This window comes from Odocoileus virginianus, chromosome 24, assembly GCF_023699985.2.
Source record: "Odocoileus virginianus isolate 20LAN1187 ecotype Illinois chromosome 24, Ovbor_1.2, whole genome shotgun sequence".
Lineage (NCBI taxonomy): Eukaryota > Metazoa > Chordata > Mammalia > Artiodactyla > Cervidae > Odocoileus > Odocoileus virginianus.
Window position 1 is genome coordinate 45,660,147 of NC_069697.1, and position 22,014 is coordinate 45,682,160.

The window sequence follows — 22,014 nt, forward strand, 5'->3', positions numbered from 1 at the left end:
TAAGGGGTATTTTAGGAACCCTGTTTTAGCTGAAAATGCATGATGAAGAGATTGCAGTTACACTGTTCAATGCCCAGGTCAAGTGAAAACGTCTCCCAGTTTACATTAGAATTAGGTTACTCACGGGGGCAGAAAGCATGCTTACCTCCTCGTTCTCGATCTTGAGCGTGGCCAGGCGGGACTGCAGCTGTTGGTACCTCAGCATGAGCTCCGCTTGGACTGGCTGCTGGGCGCTGACCTGGCACACCTATTGGGGATCAGAGAGCAGTTAGGACAGGGCGCGCTGCAGCCAGGCTCCCGAGGCACGGCCCTCCACGAAAAGGCTGCAAGAGTCGTGGATCCCTTCAAGAGTCCAATGACATATTTTACTTTCAACAGCCACCTCAACACTCCCGTGTTAAATATGAACTTGCTACGTAAGTGGTGAGAGTGGGATGCGGCTGCTTGGCCTGGATAAGACTGGGAAGACAGCAGCTGTAGGAAGCCTCCCTTGAAGAATGGGGCAGTTGCTGGTGACGGAGTTCTGATGCTGACACCTATCTTGTGGAATAAGTGCCTGGCAGAGTGTGAAGGATGATCCAAACCTATGGTCATGCAGGCAAAGTAGGGCAGGTGGCAGAGCCTACCAATTAGAGTCGGCTGGGTGACTGTGGTAAGTTAGGAAACCTCAGTTTCCTAGTCTGTAAAATGGGGGCAGTAAGAGTACCTGTGCCATCGGGTCGTGGTGGGGATGAAAATGGGATGATGTTCATGAAGCACTTATAGCACTGCTTGGCACACACTGAAAACTCAGAAAAAGTGCTATTTCCTGTATCTTTCATCCATGGCTTTTCTTGCCAATTATCAGCCAAATCATTAAACTGAAAAAGTCACCAGTCTTAGGCTTTGGGAGAAAGATATTTTGGCCACAATCTCAATTAGGGTAAAAAAAAATAGAGACTTTTAATTATAATAGAATCAGATTAGAAACAAACAATTTCTTCTCATCTTTCTGGTCACAGAAATGGTCTTGGCAGATGAGGGTTTCCTTTTATGGAGTCTCTAAGACACATCATAGACCCTACTGCTCACAGGCAGAATGGCCCTAAAAAAGGGCAAGAGGCTTACTATATTAAAATAAAAAAGTAAAAACTTTGAACCCAACTGAAATCACTTGTCTGTGACATTTTATCATTCTGTGTTTAACATATCCGTCCATAACCAAAAGATTAAAACAGTAACCAACTGGTTTTAGAAACAAAACTCTGGGTGGGATAAGCCACTTGCCCGTAAAATTCATGTGCTACTGGCATAAAAACTGCTTACCACTTTTAATCAAGTAATTCACTCTATCAAATCAAGCAAAAATAAAATTAGGTTAGAAATATATCAGGTACATACATACATATCTCTTAAATTTTAACATTAGGTGTTCCAAAGAAATTATGGCATTAAAGAAGAAATCTTCCATGGAAATTATAATTAACATCTATTTTTAAAAACATACTGTCACCACAATAAGCTAAAATTGAGTTTTTAATCTATGAGTATTGTTTTGCACAGCTGGGACACTGAGTGCTATATAGCATGCTCCAATAATTGGTTTTTCTTGTTTCCTCCTGTTCACAGACAATAAATATACCACTGTAACTCATAAATGGTTTAAATGGATTCTCTCCTTGCACAAAATAAGACAAAGCTAAATTCATATGAAGAACCTAAGATAATACATCGTTTCTAATGCTCATTTTAACAGTCTGGAGATAACTTGAGTCTTAAAAAAATGTTTTGTATCTTTTTTCCTCTCTCTCATTTTCCTGCCATTTGTAATTATTTTTCTTTATGGGGATCTTTAAATCAGGATTATAAGAAGTCTTCAGATGGCTTCTATTAGGCCAACAAAATGTTTTGTTTTAAACTTATATTTGAATATCTTGAGGGAAAGGGAGAACTCATTAATTATCCTTCAACAGTTTCGTGCTTACAGGCAAGGCAGTTTGCACCTCCATCTCTTTGGCCTCTGGAGGCATTGGAGAGTTTGACCCTTGCTTTAAAAAGTGATAGTGGCTGATCACAGAGTGTTATGCTAAAATCCCATGCAAAGGCAGGAGTGAGAAATCAACTGAGAATTCTTAAATTGCTGGGTACAGCAGGGGAAGAGTAATGTAAGTTTAGAGACAATTCATTATTTTTAAATTGTACTCAAATACTGACCTCATCACCCATGTGAGACTGAAACTCAAACTTCATTGGTGGGCAGAAGGCAGCAGGGTACATCTCCATGAATCTCTGCTTATCACTCCTGGGCTCCAGATTGTCAACTGCATTCTCAATAATGTCTAAGCCCTCATGTCTGGAGGTTTCAAGGTTATACTCCGCAGAGAGATACGTTCTCAGGGCTCTGTTTAGACTTGCATGGTAGCCAAGATCACAGCACTTAAAAAAATAAAAGGAAATCATATACAAAAATTAACTAAAAATGGATCAAAGACCAAAATGTGACAGCTAGAAAACTATAAAATTCTTAGGAGTAAACCCTTCATTACCTTTCAACTGGCCTTGGTTTCTTGGATCAGTATCAAAAGACAATCAACAAAAGAAAAAGTAAATTTGGTTTCATCATATTTGAAGACTTTTGTGTTTCAAAGGGCACTATCAAGTAAAAAGAAAACCCACAGAATGGGAAAAATATTTTTCTCATCATGTTATCCAATTAGGAATTGGTATCTAGATAATATAAAGACCTCTGATGACTCAATAATAAAAAGACAACCCAACTAAGAAATGGGCAATGAATCTGCTAGATATTTCCCAAAAAAGAAAAAAAATATAAATGGTCAATAAGCATGTGAATAGATACTCAACATGATAAGTAATCAGGGAAATGCAAGTCAAAACCACACTGAGATACCACTAAGACAGCTATGATCAAAAAGATAATAACAGGATTGGGGAGGATGCAGAGAAACTGGAATCTGCATACATTGCTGATGGGAATGTAAAGCATTGCAGCCGCTTTGGAAAAGAGTGTGACAGGTCAAAAGGTTAATAAACACATAGTTAACATACGATTTGGCAATTCCACTCTTAGGTATATATTCAAGACAAATCAAAATATACTTTCACACAAAAACTTGTACATGAATGTTTATAGCAGCATTATTAACAACTGAATGGAAATAACCTAGATGCCCATCAACAAATAAATAAACAAAAGGAAATATTGTTGTTCAGTCGCTCAGTCGTGTCCAACTCTATCTAACCCCATGGACGGCAGCAAACAAGGCTCCCCTGTTCATGGGATTCTCCAGGCAAGAATACTGGAGTGGGTTGCCATTTCCTTCTCCAAAGGAAATATTATACAGTCATAAAAAGGAACAAAGTATTGATAACATGCTACAACATGGATCAGCCTTGGAACAGTATACTAAGTGAGTCAGTCACAAGAGACCACACATCGTTGGCTCCATTTATATGAATGTCCAGAAGAGGCAAATTTATAGAGACAGAAAGTAAGTTAGTAGTTGCTCAGAGACAGAAGAAAAATTAGGGGATAAAGGAATTAGGAAGTGATGGCTAAGGAGTACAGGACTTTTTGGAGTAATGAAAATGTTCTAAAATTGTTTTGTGGCAATATATACACAACTCTGTGAATATAGTAAAAGCCAACTGTGGATTTTTAATGAGTTAACTGTAGGGTATGTGAATTATATCTCAATAAAGCTATTAAAAATACACGAAGCAAAATCAAATATTGAAAGGAAATAATAAAAAATAGCATTCAAGTTTGTTCATGTAGACTGAAATTGATACAGTGATTTTCTGAAGTCCTTCTAGGATGTAAACATACTAACTGTAACATTTTGATATCTGTATAATTTACTGAAGACAATATTAAAGTACACTCTTTCAGAAATGGGAAGAACAGGTTTGAATCTGCCTAAACACCCCAGGAATGCCTACTTTCTTACCTCCAGAATAAAATTTTTAAATAAGAAATGATTGTCAAAGTCATTTTACTGGAGATAGAATTTTGTTTAATACTCCTGGGCATACCAGGGTTTTGTCTTCTTCAATCTTCACTACCTTTGATTTATATTTATTTTTTCACATTGCATTTTAAGGGTATACTTTTAAAAGGAAAACAAGTATGAATATTGGTCAATTATAAATTACTGACAGAGTATTAAATCTGTACATAAAAGCAATACAAATATAAAACTAGTGGTTTTAAATACACAAAAGCAGGTCATTCTTATACAGTTCTCATGAAATTCAATCAATTCAATTTGATTCAATTCAGTTCAGCTCACTAATTGGCCATCCATAGATTCCTGGGCATTTGCTAGGCTCCAGGAATATGAAGACTAAGAACAGGTGTCCCCAACCTCCAGTATCTAATGCCTGATGATCTGAGGTTGAGCTGGTGTAATCATAACAGGAAAAAAGTACACAGTAAATATAATGTGCTTGAATCATCCTGAAACCAGCCCCTGCTCAAGTCTGTGGAAAGATTTTGTCTTCCATGAAACCGGTCCCCTGGTGCCAGAAAGGCTGGACACCACTGGACTAGAACTCAGTAAAATATAATCTCCATTCTCAAGGAATTCAAGTTTAAGCTGTCCATTTGTTTGCTACTAAAAGAGTGTTAGAACTTGACACTTACGTAACACACAACTTGTTTTGTGTTTTATGAAGGTACAGATTTAATCACTGGCCTGTCCTTGCTGTTGTCGTGTTGTGTTAAGTCACTTCCGTCGTGTCTGATTCTTTGCGACCCTATGGACTGTAGCCCACCAGGCTCCTCTGTCCATGGGATTCTCTAGGCAAGAATACTGGAGTGGGTCGCCATGCTCTTCTCCAGGGGACCTTCCTGACCCGGGATTTAATCAATGGCCTGTCCTTAGACACGCTAACACCCTTGATTCTACCCTCCCCCTCCAATTTCAGAGTGCTTCAACTTGGAATTTTTACATAAACATATTCTAAACTCTCGCTTTTTGAAGTGTGGTCTGTGGCCCAGCAGCATGAGTATCGCCTGGAGCTTGTTAGAAATGCAGACTCTAGGGCCCACCCCTGATAGACTGAATTAGAATCTGAAGTTTAAAAAAGAAATCCACATGTTGATTCACACACGCACTAATGAGGTCGGAGAAGCCCCGCACTGAAGCAGTCAAGGGTCTTTACTCTGTGCTTTGGGGTGCCATTTGTCCAGGTCAGAGAATTGACATGATTAAAAATTTCTTGATGTAAAAGAGCAGACAGTAGTTGCCACATCACAATTACAAACGCAAGTAAAACACAGTTGTGAAATGTGACAATCAGCCTCTGCATTAATACATTTCCAGTGGAATCAGCTGCTCTCAAATATAGAGACTGATTTTCAGTTGATTAAAAAATTCTAGCCTTGGATGAGCAAAGTCCTCTTTTGTTCCTCTTATTCCTCAAAAATCCATAATTGTTCTGTGTAGCAGTTTTATATACATCAGAGGGACTGAAAATTATTCTTTCAATAACCCCTCATCTTAGGAAAATATGAATTTGTAAAGAAAATGGCCTCATTTCTTTGAGATATTCTAGTGCTTCAACACACACCCTACCATTCTAAAAGAATCAGATTCAACTTGACTTTAATGAAGCAGATCGTACAAGCTGCTTTATTTTATGAGTACAGATCCCAATGGAACTTAGGAGAAAATTGATATTGAGAGGAAAGAAACAATCCAGAGAAAAGTCTTTTCCTCCCCTCCAAAAAAACCAGGTCTCTTTTCAACGTAAAAGAGAAAGGAAAAAACAGAAGAATGAAGGAAAAAGAGGAAGAAAGAAATTCAACCCCAACTATCTACTTGAATTACAGCTCTGAAAAATATATACCAAATTTTCATTATTTCCAGATTTAGTTCACTCCTCAAATTTCTAAGTGTGGCTTCTCTGGGGAGTAAATGTCAAGATTCTAAAAGTACCAGGGCATGTTTCTACATCCAGTTCAGCCAGGCAAACCTGGTGGGTCTGATCCCAGTAAGAGACCTTTGAATTCACTATGGTTTCCTAATAATCTAGGGAGAAGCATGCATGCGGTTTAGTAACTGACTGGGGGGCCTCCCCGGGTGCCTCTGGGACTTTGAGAACAACACTTAGAAGATTTCTGTGACGAACTTTGACGGAAACTTTCTTTCTCTGACCTTTACCGGTACTTTTTAGTCTGTTAGGTCATGTAACTGGCATGATTTTGTTACTTGTGATATGCAGCATTTTCTACACTCTAGGTTTTTAAACCATCCTGAACTTTAAAAGAAACAAGAAACAGGAATAAAATTCTTATTCAAGGTCTCCTGAGACAGCAAGGCCTGTCACAATCATTTTTTTTTTCTAAATTAGAAGCGAAAATGACACTGGATATGTTAAGATTCAAGATACTTGGTTAAAAGGCCTAAAGTAATTCTATGGAGCTTATGAATTATTAATGACAATATGAAAAGCCAGTTTTTGAACAAAGAGTTGAATTATAACCCAAGTGCATTTAATGATGAAAATACATAAGAAACCAATAAAATGTTTCATGAAAACAAAACAGTGTTGTTTGATGGATGAAAACCTCTGAATGGATATATTAAATTATGGATTAAAGCTGAGGAAAGAAAGACTGTTGGAAGTTGAAGGGTGTATTTTTTTTTTTTTTAAGGGTGTATTTTTTTTTTTCACATCCTATGAGCTGCCAGGATAGATTCCACTAGGCATTAGTCTAAATCACCACAGTAAGGCTAATTGCCTTAGGCAAAAGAGTTGCAAATAGGATAAAAAAATGAAGATAAAATTTAGGTATTGTGGCCTGTGACAAATACTTTCTCTTACCCCAAAGGTTGAGAGATCAATTGAAGTATATACTTGGTGGCTATAATGTCAGAATGTTGGGTATAACTGGATCATGGCTATTCAGAGAGATAACTTGTTTTGGGGGGAAGTAAACTCCATGACATGAGGAACCCTAGTGGGGTGGAAGTTTGGACTTAGATGGGATTACCATAATAGAACTCCATGGGAAATAAGTCCCACATACATGCTTCTGGAATAGTAATGGCCAATGTCATTTGCAAAGCAGCCTCCAGCCTGTATGTGACTCCAAAATTAAGTGGTTGTCATGAGAATGGAGAGGGAAGCAACTCGTGTAGAAGTATTCTATCTTAACATCATCACTCCTTCTAATAAGCTTGGCTTTGACCATTCCAGAACCATGGATATTGGGTAAGGACTCGGTCTACCCCGTCTTTTGAGTCTCTCTGAAAAATAGTGCAATCCAAGAAAACTGAACTGCAAAATACAGCTTTCACATGATGATGGGTAGCTTTCCAAGGACTAGAAATAGACATGCTCAGCGCTTTTACAGTAGATGCCAAATGAAGAAAGTTGAGTTCTTTGTCCTTCACTAATCTCTCCTCTAGCTTTCACCCGAGATAGCACCGACACATTTTGTGACAGAGAGGCATCTTGTGGGATTGAACTGGATGTCTAAACTACAAGCAACTTTTACATACCTGCTTCCATGTCTGGGCTCCCGACAACCCAGAGCCGACAATTTAATTTTTGTTCCTGCTTTAACAACTGCAGCCAAGCATTTAGCAAAACTTATTTGGAATTTCTCTTTAGCAAGGAAGAGGTCAAGATGGTACATCCGTGTGATAGGAATGGATACAAAGTAGGAAAGAGGAGGAGGAGAACTGAGATTGCATATGCCAGAGCCCAGGAGTAGGCTGAAAAATCTTTTGTTGCCTAATACAGCTCCCATCCATAGGGGCAATCATTTCCTTTAGAGGAGCCGCAATGGATTCATTTTCCCACAGGTCAAACCTCTGGAACTACCCTGAGTCAAATCACAAGAGAGGAGAGAGAACAAATCAAGCAAGTCCCAATAAATACAGGTCAGGTGATACATGCCATGAAGAAAACAAGTCAGAGGAACAGGGAGTGCTAGGGGAAAGGGTGCTGCCATTTTTACAGGGCAGCTGGCTGCCACATGAATGAAAAGAAGGAATCAGTCTCAGAAAGCTCTGAAACAAAGAGTGCTCTAGACAAAACATGAGAAAGGCCCCAGGCAAGAAAATGCTGAGTGTGTGTGGGTAACAGAAAGGCCTGAAGCTTGGGGACAAAGAGGAATGTTGCAGGAGATGATACGGGGTGGCAGGTGAGTGCCAGTTCACATAGGGTCTTGGTGAATAGATTGAATTTTATTCTAATGAAGAGTTTTTGAATAGGGGTTACAGGTCTGATTTATCTTTTTTAGTGCTTTGGTTTCTTGGAAAGAGAATGAACTATTGATTGGAAGGTCTTAGTGAAGCTGAACGTCTTTCCTAAGGCCAGGTAAGAGATGAAGAGGCTTTGTCCAGGAGACTGAGAATGCAGGGAGTGAGAAATACCAAGGTTTGGGATATTTCAGATGAAGAGATAATATGATTATGCTCATGCATTTATATGTGGGGAATGAGAGAACTGAGTTTTTGGCCTGGGCAACTGAGTGGAATATGGTATCATTTTCTGAGATGTAAACAATGGGTAAGAAAAAGTTATGTGTGCAGAGGATGATGATAACAGGGACAAATGTTCAAGACGCCTGTAGACATCTGGTTAGAGATGTCCAGGGAACAGTGGATATGCATATATGAAGCCCAGGAAGATGATGAAGGCTGGTGGTAAAAATAAGATAAGATACCATAAGGACCATAAGATAGTATTGAGGCAAGGGACCGAGAGAAAAAACACCCAAGGATCACGTCTGAGGCAACTGGGAACATTCAGAGGTAGAGCTGAGATGGAAAAGCCAGCACTGGAGTCTGAGAGACAGCAGCCTCCGCTGCGGTGGAACCCGGCGGATGCAATTCTTTAACAAAGGCCTGTGGCACCTCCCTTGGAAGGAATGTTTAAGGCCATCCACTTCGGTCACCCAACTCACTTCAGTTTTTAAATACCCTTTCTTCTATGAAGGGGTAAAAACATTCATACATCAATTTACATGATAACTACACTGGCCTAACCCATTTAACATGATCTCTTTATAATTTTCCTAATAAGAGTTCAGGCCTAATGGGGACTGCAATGTTAAAATTTGTCAGGTTTTCACGGATAAATCTTAATACTATTACGTAGTGGGGGAAAAGTCAAACTAATTAAGGAAAATCTGAACTCTGCTTTTTAATTAAATGTATGTGTGAGGATAAAAGTTTTGATGATGATTTAGCTGATGATTTAGAAATGATAAAAATAAACATGGTATGCAAAATATATAACCTAATTTCAATCTTATTCTGTACAAATGGCTAACAAAACACATGACAGAAATCTCTACCAAGAAAATTAGCTGGAGTAGGGGGATTCTGTAACAGGAAGATTTATCTTTCAAGCTTCAAAGTGATCGCAAACTTTTATTGGGAGTAACTGGAGACTGCAAAACTGTACTGAAAGGATGACAAATATTTTATTATTACAGGGCAGGTGCTCAGGGACAAAGCATTAATAGAATCTTACTGTTGAGGATTTTGTTTCTCTGACTGCCTTTTGAAGGTGGGTAGGTGTAGAACTGGACTGAGAGAGGCTACATTATCAGTTCTGCAGCCTTAAAACCAGTTGTTTTAAGAATTTGAGATATACAGAGTGGTGAATATAATTCCAGATCAGAGATTCCTAGCATTAAGACTTGTACTCTCCCTAACTCTTTTCTCTTAGCAAATCACAATCACTTAAACATTTTAGCAATCAATCAAAAATATTTGCTGCTTGTATGGTTTTTCTTCTGGTTGTAATACAACCTAATTTTTAAAGAATAATTAGCTATGGTCTCTTTTGCACTTAATGTTGGAGATATTTAATGATAACAGATACAAAATCTATTATTTTCGAAACTACAATCTATTTTACTCTATAATATGCCGTTAAACTCCCAAATCAATTAAATTTCCTTTGCCCAATACTTGCAATTCATAATAATATTTTAGAATGATATAGTAAAAACCTGACCATAAAATAAACTTGGTTCACTTCCCAACTGAAGGCAAAATAAGATACTGTTAACTCGACAAACTAAAATTTACTGAGAACTTTCTACATAGAGGAATTTTAGCAGTCTTCTGCTTAAGTGACCCTCTGGATTAACTAACCCTCAGTTCATTCTATAAAGCAGAGGTCAGCCAACTGGCCTATGAGCAGAATCCAGCCCATGACCTGACATAATAGATGAAGGTTGATTGCAACACAACCACGTCCATGTGCTTACTTACCATCTGTGGCTACTTCCGCGCTAGACTTGAGTAGGGACAAAGACCGTAAGGCTCACAAAGTCTAAAATATTTGCTATCTGACCCCTTACAGAGAGTCTGTGAACTCCTGCTCTAAAGCGCAGTGACAAATGCCAAAGCACTGTGAACACGTAGAGAACAGCTACTAGGCTGTCTCTAATGTGCTATGCTTGGTCACTCAGCCGTGTCCGACTCTCTGTGACCCCAGAGATTGTAGACCCCAGGCTCCTCTGTCCATGGGGATTGTCCAGGCAAGAATACTGGAATGGGTTGCCATGCCCTCCTCCAGGGGGATCTTCCCAACCCAGGGATTGAACCCAGGTCTCCGGCATTGCAGGTGGGTTCTTTACCGTCTGAGCCACCAGGGAATACTTTTGCTCAATTAGTCTAGGCTTTCAAGAGCTGACGGTACAGTATTTGTACCATTTATATTTATTATAATTAAATATTGAACGGATAACATAGTTGAGAAAAGAGTTGTTGAAAGATAAGAGTAAACAAAATTGTTATCAAATTAGTTATCAATTGCCAACTATGCAAGATTGTGAAAACATTGTAAATATTCACAATATTTTTTCTTGCATGATAAAAAACTCAAAAGTAGAAATCACAGATAATACACAATGGGGGTTGGTGTACAAAGGAAGGCTATTTAAAACTGTACAAAAATATAAATCAAAATTTAAAAACTGGCAAGTTAAAGTACACTGGTGTACTTTAGATAAAAATATTTCAGGCTGGTTTTTATGATGTTTTCTAACTCTCTGCTTTTTCTATTTCTAAATATAAAACATGCCAAATTTACAGATAAGTGTCAAACATATACAGTAAGCTCTCCATATCTGTAGGTGTCACATCCACGGATATGAAGGGCTGACTAACTGTAAGGGATTTGAGAACTTTTGGATTTTGATATCCATGGGGGGGTCCTGAAACCAATTTCCCACAGAAACAAAGGGCAACTGCATTCTTTCAAATAAATAAAGCATTAGAGATATTTCATAATTCCTCTGCCTCCCTCCTCCCCCAATGCAAACCCTTCCCGTCTCCCTAAAGATAACACAGTATCTGGAGTATCTAAACTTAACATTGATAGGTAAAGGTGAAGTTTAACTAAAACAGATAAAATTCAAATTATTAAATTAACATAAAAACATTAGCTCACCTCCATGTCTATAGGAAAGACTTGAAATTTACTATCAAAGTGCTGAATTATTAAAGTTTTTAGACCTGTAGTAATTAACAAAAGAGGATTCCATTAAATAAGGTGACAAAGATATATAAGTTAATAGTCTAAAGTATCTGAAATTATTTTCTTAAATTGTCATTATTAACTTATACCCTTCCAAGGAGCAAGCTAAGATCATGGCAAATAGATGGGGAAACAACAGAAACAGTGAGAGACTTTATTTTTTTTTGGCTCCAAATCACTGCAGATGGTAGCTGAAGCCATGAAATTAAAAGACGTTTGCTCCTTGGAAGAAAAGCTATGATCAACTTAGCATATTAAAAAGCAGAGACATTACTTTGCCAACAAAGGTCCATCTAGTCATGGCTATGGTGTTTCCAGTCGTCTTGTATGGATGTGAGAGTTGGACCATAAAGAAAGCTGAGCACCGAAGAATTGATGCTTTTGAATTGTCGTGTTGGAGAAGACCCTTGAGAATCCCTTGGACTACAAGGAGATCCAACCAGTCCATCCTAAAGGAAATCAGTCCTGAGTATTCATTGGAAGGACTGATGCTGAAGCTGAAACTCCAATACTTTGGCCACCTCATGCGAAGAGCTGACTCATTGGAAAAGACCCTGATGCTGGGAAAAATTGAAGGTGGGAGAAGAAGGGGACGACAGAGGATGACATGGTTGGATGGCATCACCGACTCGATGGACATGAGTTTGAGCAAGCTCTGGGAGTTGGTGATGGACAAGGAGGCCTGGCGTGCTGCAGTCCATGGGGTCACAAAGAGTTAGATACAACTGAGTGACTGTAGTGAAATGAAGACCCGAGCATCTTAATTTCATGGCTTTAGTCACTGCCCACAGTGATTTTTGGAGCTTGCTCCTCAGAAGAAAAGCTATGATAAACCTACAGAGCATATTAAAAAGCAGAGACATCATTTTGCTGACAGAAGTCCATCTAGTCAAAGCTATGGTTTTTCCAGGAGTCTTGTGTAGATGTGAGAGTTGGACTATAAAGAAAGCTGAGCACCGAAGAATTGATGGTTTCAAACTCTGGCACTAGAGGAGACTCTTGAGAGTCCCTCGGACAGCAAGGAGATCAAACCAGTCAATCTTAAAGGAAATCAAACCGAATTTTCACTGGAAGGACTGAGGCTGAAGCTGAAGCTCCAATACTTTGGCTACCTGATGTACTCACTCATTGGAAAGGACCCTGATGCTGGGAAAGATTGAGGGCAGGAGAAGGGGACGACAGAGGATGAGACCATTGTACAGCATCACTGACTCAGTGGACATGAATTTGAGCAAACTCTGGGAGACGGTGAAGGACAGGGAAGCCTGGTGTGCTTCCCTGCCCATGGGGTGGTGAAGAGTCGGATATGACCGAGTAACTGAACAACAATTTGTACTCTTAAGAAAGTATTTCATTGACCAAGAGTAAATTATTGCTCAGATGTTGCTGAGTAACAAATTAGTAGATTCCCCTGGAGAAGGAAATGGCAACCCACTCCAGTATTCTTGCCTGGAAAATTCCATGGACAGAGGAACCTGACAGGCTACAGACCATGGGGTTGCAAAGAGTAGGCCACGACTGAGCACATCAGCAATTTAATAAAATCCAAATTCAAGAGGTTTTAGAATATCCAGAGTCTTTTGCAAGGACAAAAAACTGAACTCTATGATGGAGGAATCAGAGATATACCACTGTTAAGTTACTGATCAGTTTCAATATTACTACTGGTGGGTTAAACTTATGTTGTTACCATCTACTTAAGATGCAGCAATACCACCCATGATGTATTCTGTTGCAAAGTGCTTAACTTGAATCCATAGAGTCTATGGATGTGTGTTTGCTTTGTAGGAAATATAGGGGATAGAGAAATGGGCTAAGTAACATCACAACAACTTATCACACAAATTGAGAGGCTGGGACTTTCTCTGAAACTACTGTCTCCTCAACAACTGTCTCTTCAACAAGGGACTTGGCTGGATAAAAACAGACTGAAGGGACACATCACACAGATGCAATGTGTGACCCTAAATTAGATCTGGTCTTAACATACCAGCTGAGAAACATTTTGGGGGGTCACAAATGAGAATATAGTCTGGTTATTAGATGAAATGGAAATTTTCTGAAATGGAAGGTTGGAGATCAATGACTAGACAAAGTGAATTATAAAGCTATATGTAAAATGTGATTTTGTACTCTCTGTACGATCTAGAAATGTATGTGTGGACACAGAAAAAGTCTACATTTTAATAGTGACCATTTTAGGCAGTAACTATGTGATCATTTCATTTTTGCTTCTAGTATTTTCTAGATTTCTATAATAATGTACTGCTTCTATCATAATACAAAGACTAGCTTTAAAATATAAATTCTATGGAAAATTTATATGACTTTTTAAATATCAATTCATCATTATCTATCATAGAAAATTTATGAGACAGATACAGACTTGAGCAGAAGCCTAGGGAGACTGGAGATTTGTGTGAAAAAGGCCTCAACTTGAATTCTTCGACTATGTATAATGCTTTGATCTAATCAAGATATTTAGTATCTTCTGTGTCCTTCCACATACAAAATGTTTTAAAGTGCATTAAAAATACTGTCTTAACTTTTTCTCACTAGAGGTTATAACGACCCTTCTAATAATTATTAGATAGCTCAGTATAAAAGGCGTTTTGCTAAGTAGGCTCATAAAGCATAAAAGATTCTAGTTGCTTTTTCATTATAATCAGTTTCTTTTTCACCATGAAAGGTCAAGCTTAATGATTTTTAGGATTACCACTATATATGCAAATTGGATTCCTAGAAAACAAGCAGCCATTTTAGAAAGTACAGCGTCACACTCTGATTGCCTTAAAAGTGAGTCAACAAATAGTAATTAGAATTTTCACTAAGAGTACTCAGTTTCTCTTGAATATGACAATATATTAATACCAATTTCATATCATTTCTTTTTAAAATTCATATTTAAGTTGTATCATTTGAGAACTGTTCACATTTTATTTTTTCTTTTAACTGTTCACATTTTAAATTTAAGGCTGATCTTTAAAGAAAATTCAGCTATTTGAAAATAGCTGGCATATTTAACTATTATTTATTTAAAACAGAATTATTTCAACCTAGAGGCTAAAGTCTGAGTTTGAAACCCAACAACAGCTGTGTAACGCTGGGGAAGTTGCACAGTGTAACTAAGCCTCAGTCAGTTCTCTGAATCTGTAACACGGAGAAAATGGTATTTACCTCACAAAGTTATAATGATTAGATGAGATTATGCTTAGAAACCTAGGTGCCTGTCACATAATAAGAGGTCAATAAATATCTACAAACATGATGGTGACTCATATAAACTTGACATGTTCTTGTCCTATATATCCTAATAGTATCGATGCTACCAAACATCTCCATATGGATGCCCCATTGGCATCTCAACCTTACCATCAATAGATATAGCAGAACTACTGCTCCTCTCCAGGGTCCCCATGTCAGCAAAGGGTATTATCATTAACCTAGTTATTCAAGACTTGAGCTAGGAGTCATTTTTATCCTTTTTAAAAAACAAACAAACAAACAAAACCTCCACCACTCTAATTCTCTTAGTTCTGTTTTCAATACATTTTTAATCCAAACACTTCTCACAGGTTTATCAACATCATGCCAGTCCAAGCCAGCATCATCTCTAGCCTGGAAAAGCAAAGACTCCAGATATAGCTTGCATTTTTCACACTTGTCCTCCTCACACACCTTAGCCTATTTTGCACCCAGAAGGCAGAGTGAGTCTTTCAAATGTAAACTAGGTGATGTCACTTCCTTGCTTAAAGCCCTTCAAAGGCTTAAAAGCCTTGTTTCAAACCCTTCAATGGCTTCACCTCAAGCTAAGAACAAACTCGAGCCTCTTTTCCTTGCCCCAAGACCCCTCAATGACGGGGCTTCTGCCTCCCTTCATTCCCAACACCTTTTCCTCACTCGTCCACTCCGGCCATCCTGGCCCCTTTTGCCTTGAACTGGCAAGCACCTTGAACTTGCCAAACACACCTCCAACTCTATACCTGTAGACTTGCCAGTCCTTCTGTATGAGTGATTTCTTCCCTGTTGGCAATAAAGCTTGCAGCTCACTTTTCTGCTCAAACATCAGGCTTTTCTGACCACATCGTCAAAAAAAAGCACCCCCACGACTCTAGTTTATTTTTCTTCATGTCACTGTTACTACTACAATGTACACTATAAGCATTAATTCATATACATATTAAATATGACCATATTACATACATATCACATACAGATAATATACATTGTTTATGGCTTGTCTCCCCAGCTAGCACAAAATACCACGGAGGTGAGGACTCTGTTTATGGCTGGATCCCCATTATCAAGAACAGTGCTTGGCACCTTGTAGGTATTAAAGAAGTACTTTTCAAGATCAGGGACTCCCCTGGTGGCTGAGATGGTACAGAATCTGCCTGCAATGCAGGAGACCTGGGTTTTATCTCTGGGTGGGGAAGACCCGCTGGAGAAGAGAATGGCACCCCACTCTAGTATTCTTGCCTGGAGAATCCCATGGACAGAGGAGCCTGGTGGGCTACAGTCCATGGGGTCACAAAGAATCAGACACGGCTGAGGGACTGACACTTTCACACTTCCTTTCAAGATTAACTTATCCTCATATTAAATTGGCTTGGGTTTAGCCAAATACTCCAATCACTAAAATAAGCAATAAACAAAACAAGCAAGCAGAGTTGTTACAAAGAATTAGTTCTTCTATATTCCATCTATTTTGCAGAATCCTTACAGATCTAAGTTTGAAAATAGGGCTCAGAATTTTTTTTTAAATTTTTATTCAGGAAAACTAACAGCAATCTAGCAGAAAAAAATCCTATTTCATCAGAGTGCTAGAAGAAAAAAACAATTTTTTTTAAAGCTTCTGTATTTAAAATAATTAAGTGCAACTAAGACCTGATGCAGTCAAGTAAGTAAATGTTTAGTAACTAATAGCTAAATATGCGGACTACAAAAATAGTTGCCTTAACCTACTACTATATGTCTAAACTACGACACACTATGAGCCACAGAAAATAATTTTATATTATCATCACTGAATTCAATCATTGCAAAGCAGAATATGAGTAAAATTCCAGCAGACAACTCTGTACTTACATCACTCTTTATCTTTTATTTTCAGATACTGGTGTTTTTGGACACAGGATTTTTGTCTATTTCATCTTTGCATCTTCTATAGTGTTAGCACAAGGATTGGGCTACTCAGTGGACAATTTCTGATTGAAAGGATGAATGATGCTGAGGGCCAGAGTTGGTAGTAAACATTATACAAATATAATAATAGTTAAATACTTGAAAAGTGAAAGTGTTGGTCACTCAGTTGGGTTTGCCTCTTTGTGACCCATTGTAGTCCTCTGTCCATGGAATTCTCCAGGCAAGAATCCTGGAGTGGGGAGCCATTCCTACTTGCAGATTTCCAAATGAGTCCAGTTAGTGTTTTTATATCATATCCTGTTAGATAATAAAAGTGGTTTCTGTGTATTCTATTTTGCTTCACAGTATTTATCACAATTGTCATAAAGCAATCATTTGCATGGTCATTTGCTTCACACCTGGCTTTTCCACTTTAAATTCCAAGGGGGTGAGAAGTGTACATTTAGGGACTTTCCTGGTGATCTAGAGGCTAAGAATCTGAGCTCCCAATGCAGGGGGCCTGGGTTTGATCCCAGGTCTGGGAACTAGATTCCACATGCTGCAACTGAGAATTCTGCAGGCTTCAACTAAAGACCCAGTGCAGCCAAATAAAGTAAAAACAAAAAAAAGAAAAAAGAACTGTATGTTTATAGCTTTTCAGAGCCTTAGCATCTCATAATAGTAGGGGCTCAATAAATATATTTTAAATCAATGAAGTTAGGGCTGTGCTACTGGATCATTTGAAAATGCCTGGAGTCCCTTCCCAGCTAGTTTTCTGGATACTGACAGCTTTACAGAACTTCCTAGCTTATTTTTCAGTGGTTTTAGGGTGCACAGTGTTTCACATGCATCTTAAAATTTGTAGTATCTTAGTGCATACAAGGAGATCAAACCAGTCAATCCCAAAGGAAATCAACCCTGAATATTCATTGGAAGGCATGATGCTAAAGATCCAATACTTTGGAAACCTGATGTGAAGAGCCAACTCACTGGAAAAGACCCTGATGCTGGGAAACACTGAAGGCAGGTGGAGAAGGAGATGAAAGAAGATGAGATGGCTGGATAGCATCATCACTGACTCAATGGACATGAGTTCGAACAAACTCTGGGAGATGGTAAAGGACAGGGAGACCCAGTGTGCTGCAATACATGGGGTCGCAAAGGGTTGGACACGACTTAGCGACTGAACAACAACAACAAATCCTATGTTTGCAGCATTTGCAGCATTTCCCCCCCCTGAGAATTACATAAAATAACATTGTTTTAATAAATGACGGTATTTTAGATTCAAGGAGATAGGGTTATTGCTAACTCCACCTTGATGTGAAAAATATAAAAACTTCAAGTACTTACATCAATTAAATCTGAAAGATCATGAATATAATACTTGAAAACTGAGGCATTGGTTGCTTCAAGGGTTAGGAGATATTCATTCCGTGCCTTAATCGACTTAAGCTTGTTTTCCGAATATTTTGCTTGTCTCTGGAAATGAAGAAGATCCAGGAATTGGGATAAATAATAGTCATTTTGAAATCAGACAGGGAAACATACATGAATTTCTATTCATCTAAATGATTTATTCTACATATATAAATGACCTTCCAAGTCCTTTGAGAAAAGTACAATTTGAATCTGATTTAAATAAATGAAAATTGCCCAGCGATGGGGAATAGCAACAATGTATTTGGGCGTCAGGCCCATTTGCAATGAAATCTGTTTTGTTAATATTCAAAATTCTCTACATTGTGTACTAGATACTTGGCATTTACCACTAAACAATGTCCAGCTGTTATTACATGATTTTTATGTTTCTTAAACGTTTGTCATCCCCATGGGAGGAAATGCATGTCATTTCACAGTAATTTACAACGTGTGTCTATCAGCTGTTACATCACTGTTTCTAGGCTTGTCACCTCCAGGGAGGGCAGAAGGGCTCTACAGTCTAGTTTTACTCACTTTTTCCTTCATTTTTTCAATTTTTTTCACCGAGCTTCGCCGCTGATGTCTCTCTTCCAGTCTAATGTGGAAGACTGGATCACCAGACCTGCCAATTTGCTTCTCTTCTTGTTTCTCAGCCTCTTTCAGTTTGCTCTCTGCGCTGATGCTCTCGGCGTGATACATATGGTATGTTTTCATCACCTATGAAAATGTGACCCAAATTGTTAAAAGATGTTAGTCTGTAACTTAGGGAATGGAAACCATTATATGACGTGTATGTTAAAGATATCACCTTCCAGCTGGCAGAGGGAGAGCCAGATTGTTAGTAAAATAGATAACAGATATACTATTCCTTTTACATAAAGCAAACAGAAATATGCAATTCACCTGCCAGGAAGAGGCATTTAGGAACAGACTGTGATGAAAAAATGATTGACAGAGTCTTGTGTGTACTTTCAGTGTACTTAAAAAGTTCCCTTAAGCTTGAAAGTATTTCTCTAAAATCTCCTCTGAATTATTAATTTGCAGAATAAAGCATTACACACGGATAAATTTTAGCTAAACTTCGGAATTATGAAAAACTCCAAATAAGTATCAGTTCAGTTCAGTTCAGTTGCTCAGTCGTGTCCGTCTCTTTGTGACCCCATGAACTGCAGCACACCAGGTCTCCCTGTCCATCACCAACTCCTGGAGTTTACCCAAACTCATGTCCATCGAGTCGGAGATGCCATCCAGCCATCTCGTCCTCTGTCATCCCCTTCTCCTGCCCCCAATCCCTCCCAGCATCAGGGTCTTTTCCAATGAGTCAACTCTTCGTGTGAGGTGGCCAAAGTATTGGAGTTTCAGCTTCAGCATCAGTCCTTCCAATGAACACCCAGGACTGAGCTCCTTTAGGATGGACTGGTTGGATCTCCTTGTAGTCCAAGGGACTCTCAAGAGTCTTCTCCAACACCACAGTTCAAAAGCATCAGTTCTTCGGTGCTCAGCTTTCTTCACAGAATAAGTATAGCCCTTACTAAAAGGACTATATTGCTTAAAATCTACTTGTCAAAATATAAAACGTAAATGTAAGGTTCATATATGGTTTTAGGGAAAAAAACTTTTCCTAAGCACAAAGTAATATTTTATGCTCAATGTAGAAAACATGTTGAAAAAATAAAGTAAAATAAAAAGTAAAAAATAAAAAAGCATATGACTTTGGTACAAAGCTATTCAGTCTTTTTCCTATGAAAACACACATATACACATACACACAGACACATACTCTTCTTCATTTTAAAATGACATATATCACTTCTCCTTCAAAAAAATCTGGATCATACTGTATAATTTTTAGTCTCCTACATCCTTTTCCTCTTAAAACTATCAACATTTCTCTATACCACAAAACATTCTTCTAAAAGAGCTGTATAATATTTCCTTATGCCAATTTTCTATTATTGAACATTTTAGAATATTTCACTTATTGCTTTTTATAAATAAAATTGTGTTTAAAACCCTTCATATATAGTGTATCTTATTTCTTCTCTTAGAAATGGTACATGTAATTTGCATTTTAATAGATATAGGAATATACAGGAGATGAAATTTTGTAATGTATCCTTCCCATGTATATTATAAATATATAATTAACCCTAATTTAAATTTTTTACTTAAAAAAAGTTTAAAGTTATGGTGATTCCAATGCAACTAATGTCTCAAGGAATATCTGAAAATTCAGCAACCAAGTAATCAGTGAGAGTACATTCTCAAAAATGATGTCAAATTCTCATCCACATAAAACAGACTTTATTTCATCTGTAAATAACTGTAAGTTATCCCGAGTTAACTTTATAACTAAGGTATAATTGTGTTCAAGAGATTGATATAATGTTTTAAAGTAAGGAACTTGATTTTTGTTTCAAATATGAGCTTTAAAATAGTTTGAGGGCTGGAAGCATCACTAGAATAAATATATTTATTTAGGTGGAACCCAATTTCTTTTTTCTCCATAGGTTACAAGTAAAAGGTAGAAAATCAGCACTTAGGGTTCAGCTTAATGCACATCCTCCAGATGACTATTTGAAGAGCAAAATTTGGGGTTAATGAGGAACCTTTACTTGTTCTCATAAAATCTGATAAAATCTCATAAAATCATAAGCTAGCAAATTACGTCAAAGGCACTGCTGAACAAGAACAAAGTGTGGGTTAACCCACAAAGTCGGGGCAACTTTTCCCTGAGCTGGGTGTAACTACAAAGTTGTCTGTTTTTAGTTAATTATCAAATCTATCCGGAGAGGGGGAGTTTGGTTGGCTACTCCAGTTTGAAAGAAAAATAAGATAGCACTAGGAAGCAGCTGGGGAATGAAAAGGGAGTCACCCTGCAGCTGGGCAAACAGCAAGGTCAATGAATCTATTACAAACCTTGCATTTCTAGGCTTGGCTCTGTTTATATTCCCCGCCTGAAGCAAACCCACATGCCATTTGGTCTTGGTTCCAGTTACATCTTTAAATGAGAGGCTGAAAAACACCAATCACTCACACACACACACACACACACACACCCATACGCAGTTGCTCATCTGTCTTCTTGCTACTAGACAGAAAGGAAGAAATGAGAACACATAAACTCCCATCAAAGATGGATGAAAAGGCATCTCAGACAGACCAGGGTAACTGAGAAATCTTGATTTTAAATACTTTCTGAGGAAGAGACCTCAACTCCGGACTCTTGCAGAGGCCTAGTGTAAGAAGGTAACTGGCACTAACTAAACTTTAGGGCTTCACTGATAGCCCAGTTGGTAAAGAATCTGCCTGCAATGCAGGAGACCCCGGTTTGATCGCTGGGTCGCGAAGATCCGCTGGAGAAGGGATAGGCTACCCACTCCAGTATTCCTGGGCTTCCCTTGTGGCTCAGCTGGTAAAGAATCTGCCTGCAATGCGGGAGAACTGGGTTTGATCCCTGGGTTGGGAAGATCTCCTGGAGGAGGGAACGGCTACCCACCCCAGTATTCTGGCCTGGAGAGTTCCACGGATTGTATAGTCCACGGGGTTGCAAAGGGTCGGACATGACTGAGCGACTTTCATTTTCACTTCCAAGGTTTATGAACTAAGGATCCCAAGCAGGCAGCTAGCATGGTGTTTGCTTAACTAGCCGGTGTTAAAAGGAAAATGTTTGAGTCTGAAAACACTACTAGCAAGAAGAGGGTGTAAATATCATAATGTGGTTCAGTACAATAGCTGAGGATTCTCCACCCAGTTCGATGGTAATTTCCAGAAAGGTAATCTCTTTGTTCCATCTTCCCAATTTGACTTAGGGTTTCCACTGTTCTCAAAACTGTCAACAGTTACAATGAATGAATTTTAAAAGTTGAGGAGAAAAACACTAAAAGCTTCTAGAGAACTCTACTTGCAGATAATGAATGCCAGTAAAAACTTCATTATTTAAAATGTAAGCTG

The 22,014-nt window shown here is 38.3% G+C and overlaps 1 protein-coding gene across 2 annotated transcripts in view; it reads right to left on the reverse strand.

Moving 5' to 3' along the window:
- SRGAP1 (SLIT-ROBO Rho GTPase activating protein 1) overlaps nucleotides 1–22,014 on the reverse strand; it is a 296,184-nt gene that overhangs the window by 74,855 nt on the left and 199,315 nt on the right. For both annotated transcript variants that reach the window (XM_070454662.1, XM_070454661.1), the window contains exons 5-8: nucleotides 18,595–18,777; nucleotides 17,992–18,120; nucleotides 2,194–2,415; nucleotides 146–247 (exon numbers count right to left, since the gene is read on the reverse strand). In XM_070454662.1, the coding sequence (XP_070310763.1) occupies nucleotides 146–247; nucleotides 2,194–2,415; nucleotides 17,992–18,120; nucleotides 18,595–18,777 (636 nt within the window). The remainder of the gene's footprint in view (nucleotides 1–145; nucleotides 248–2,193; nucleotides 2,416–17,991; nucleotides 18,121–18,594; nucleotides 18,778–22,014) is intronic.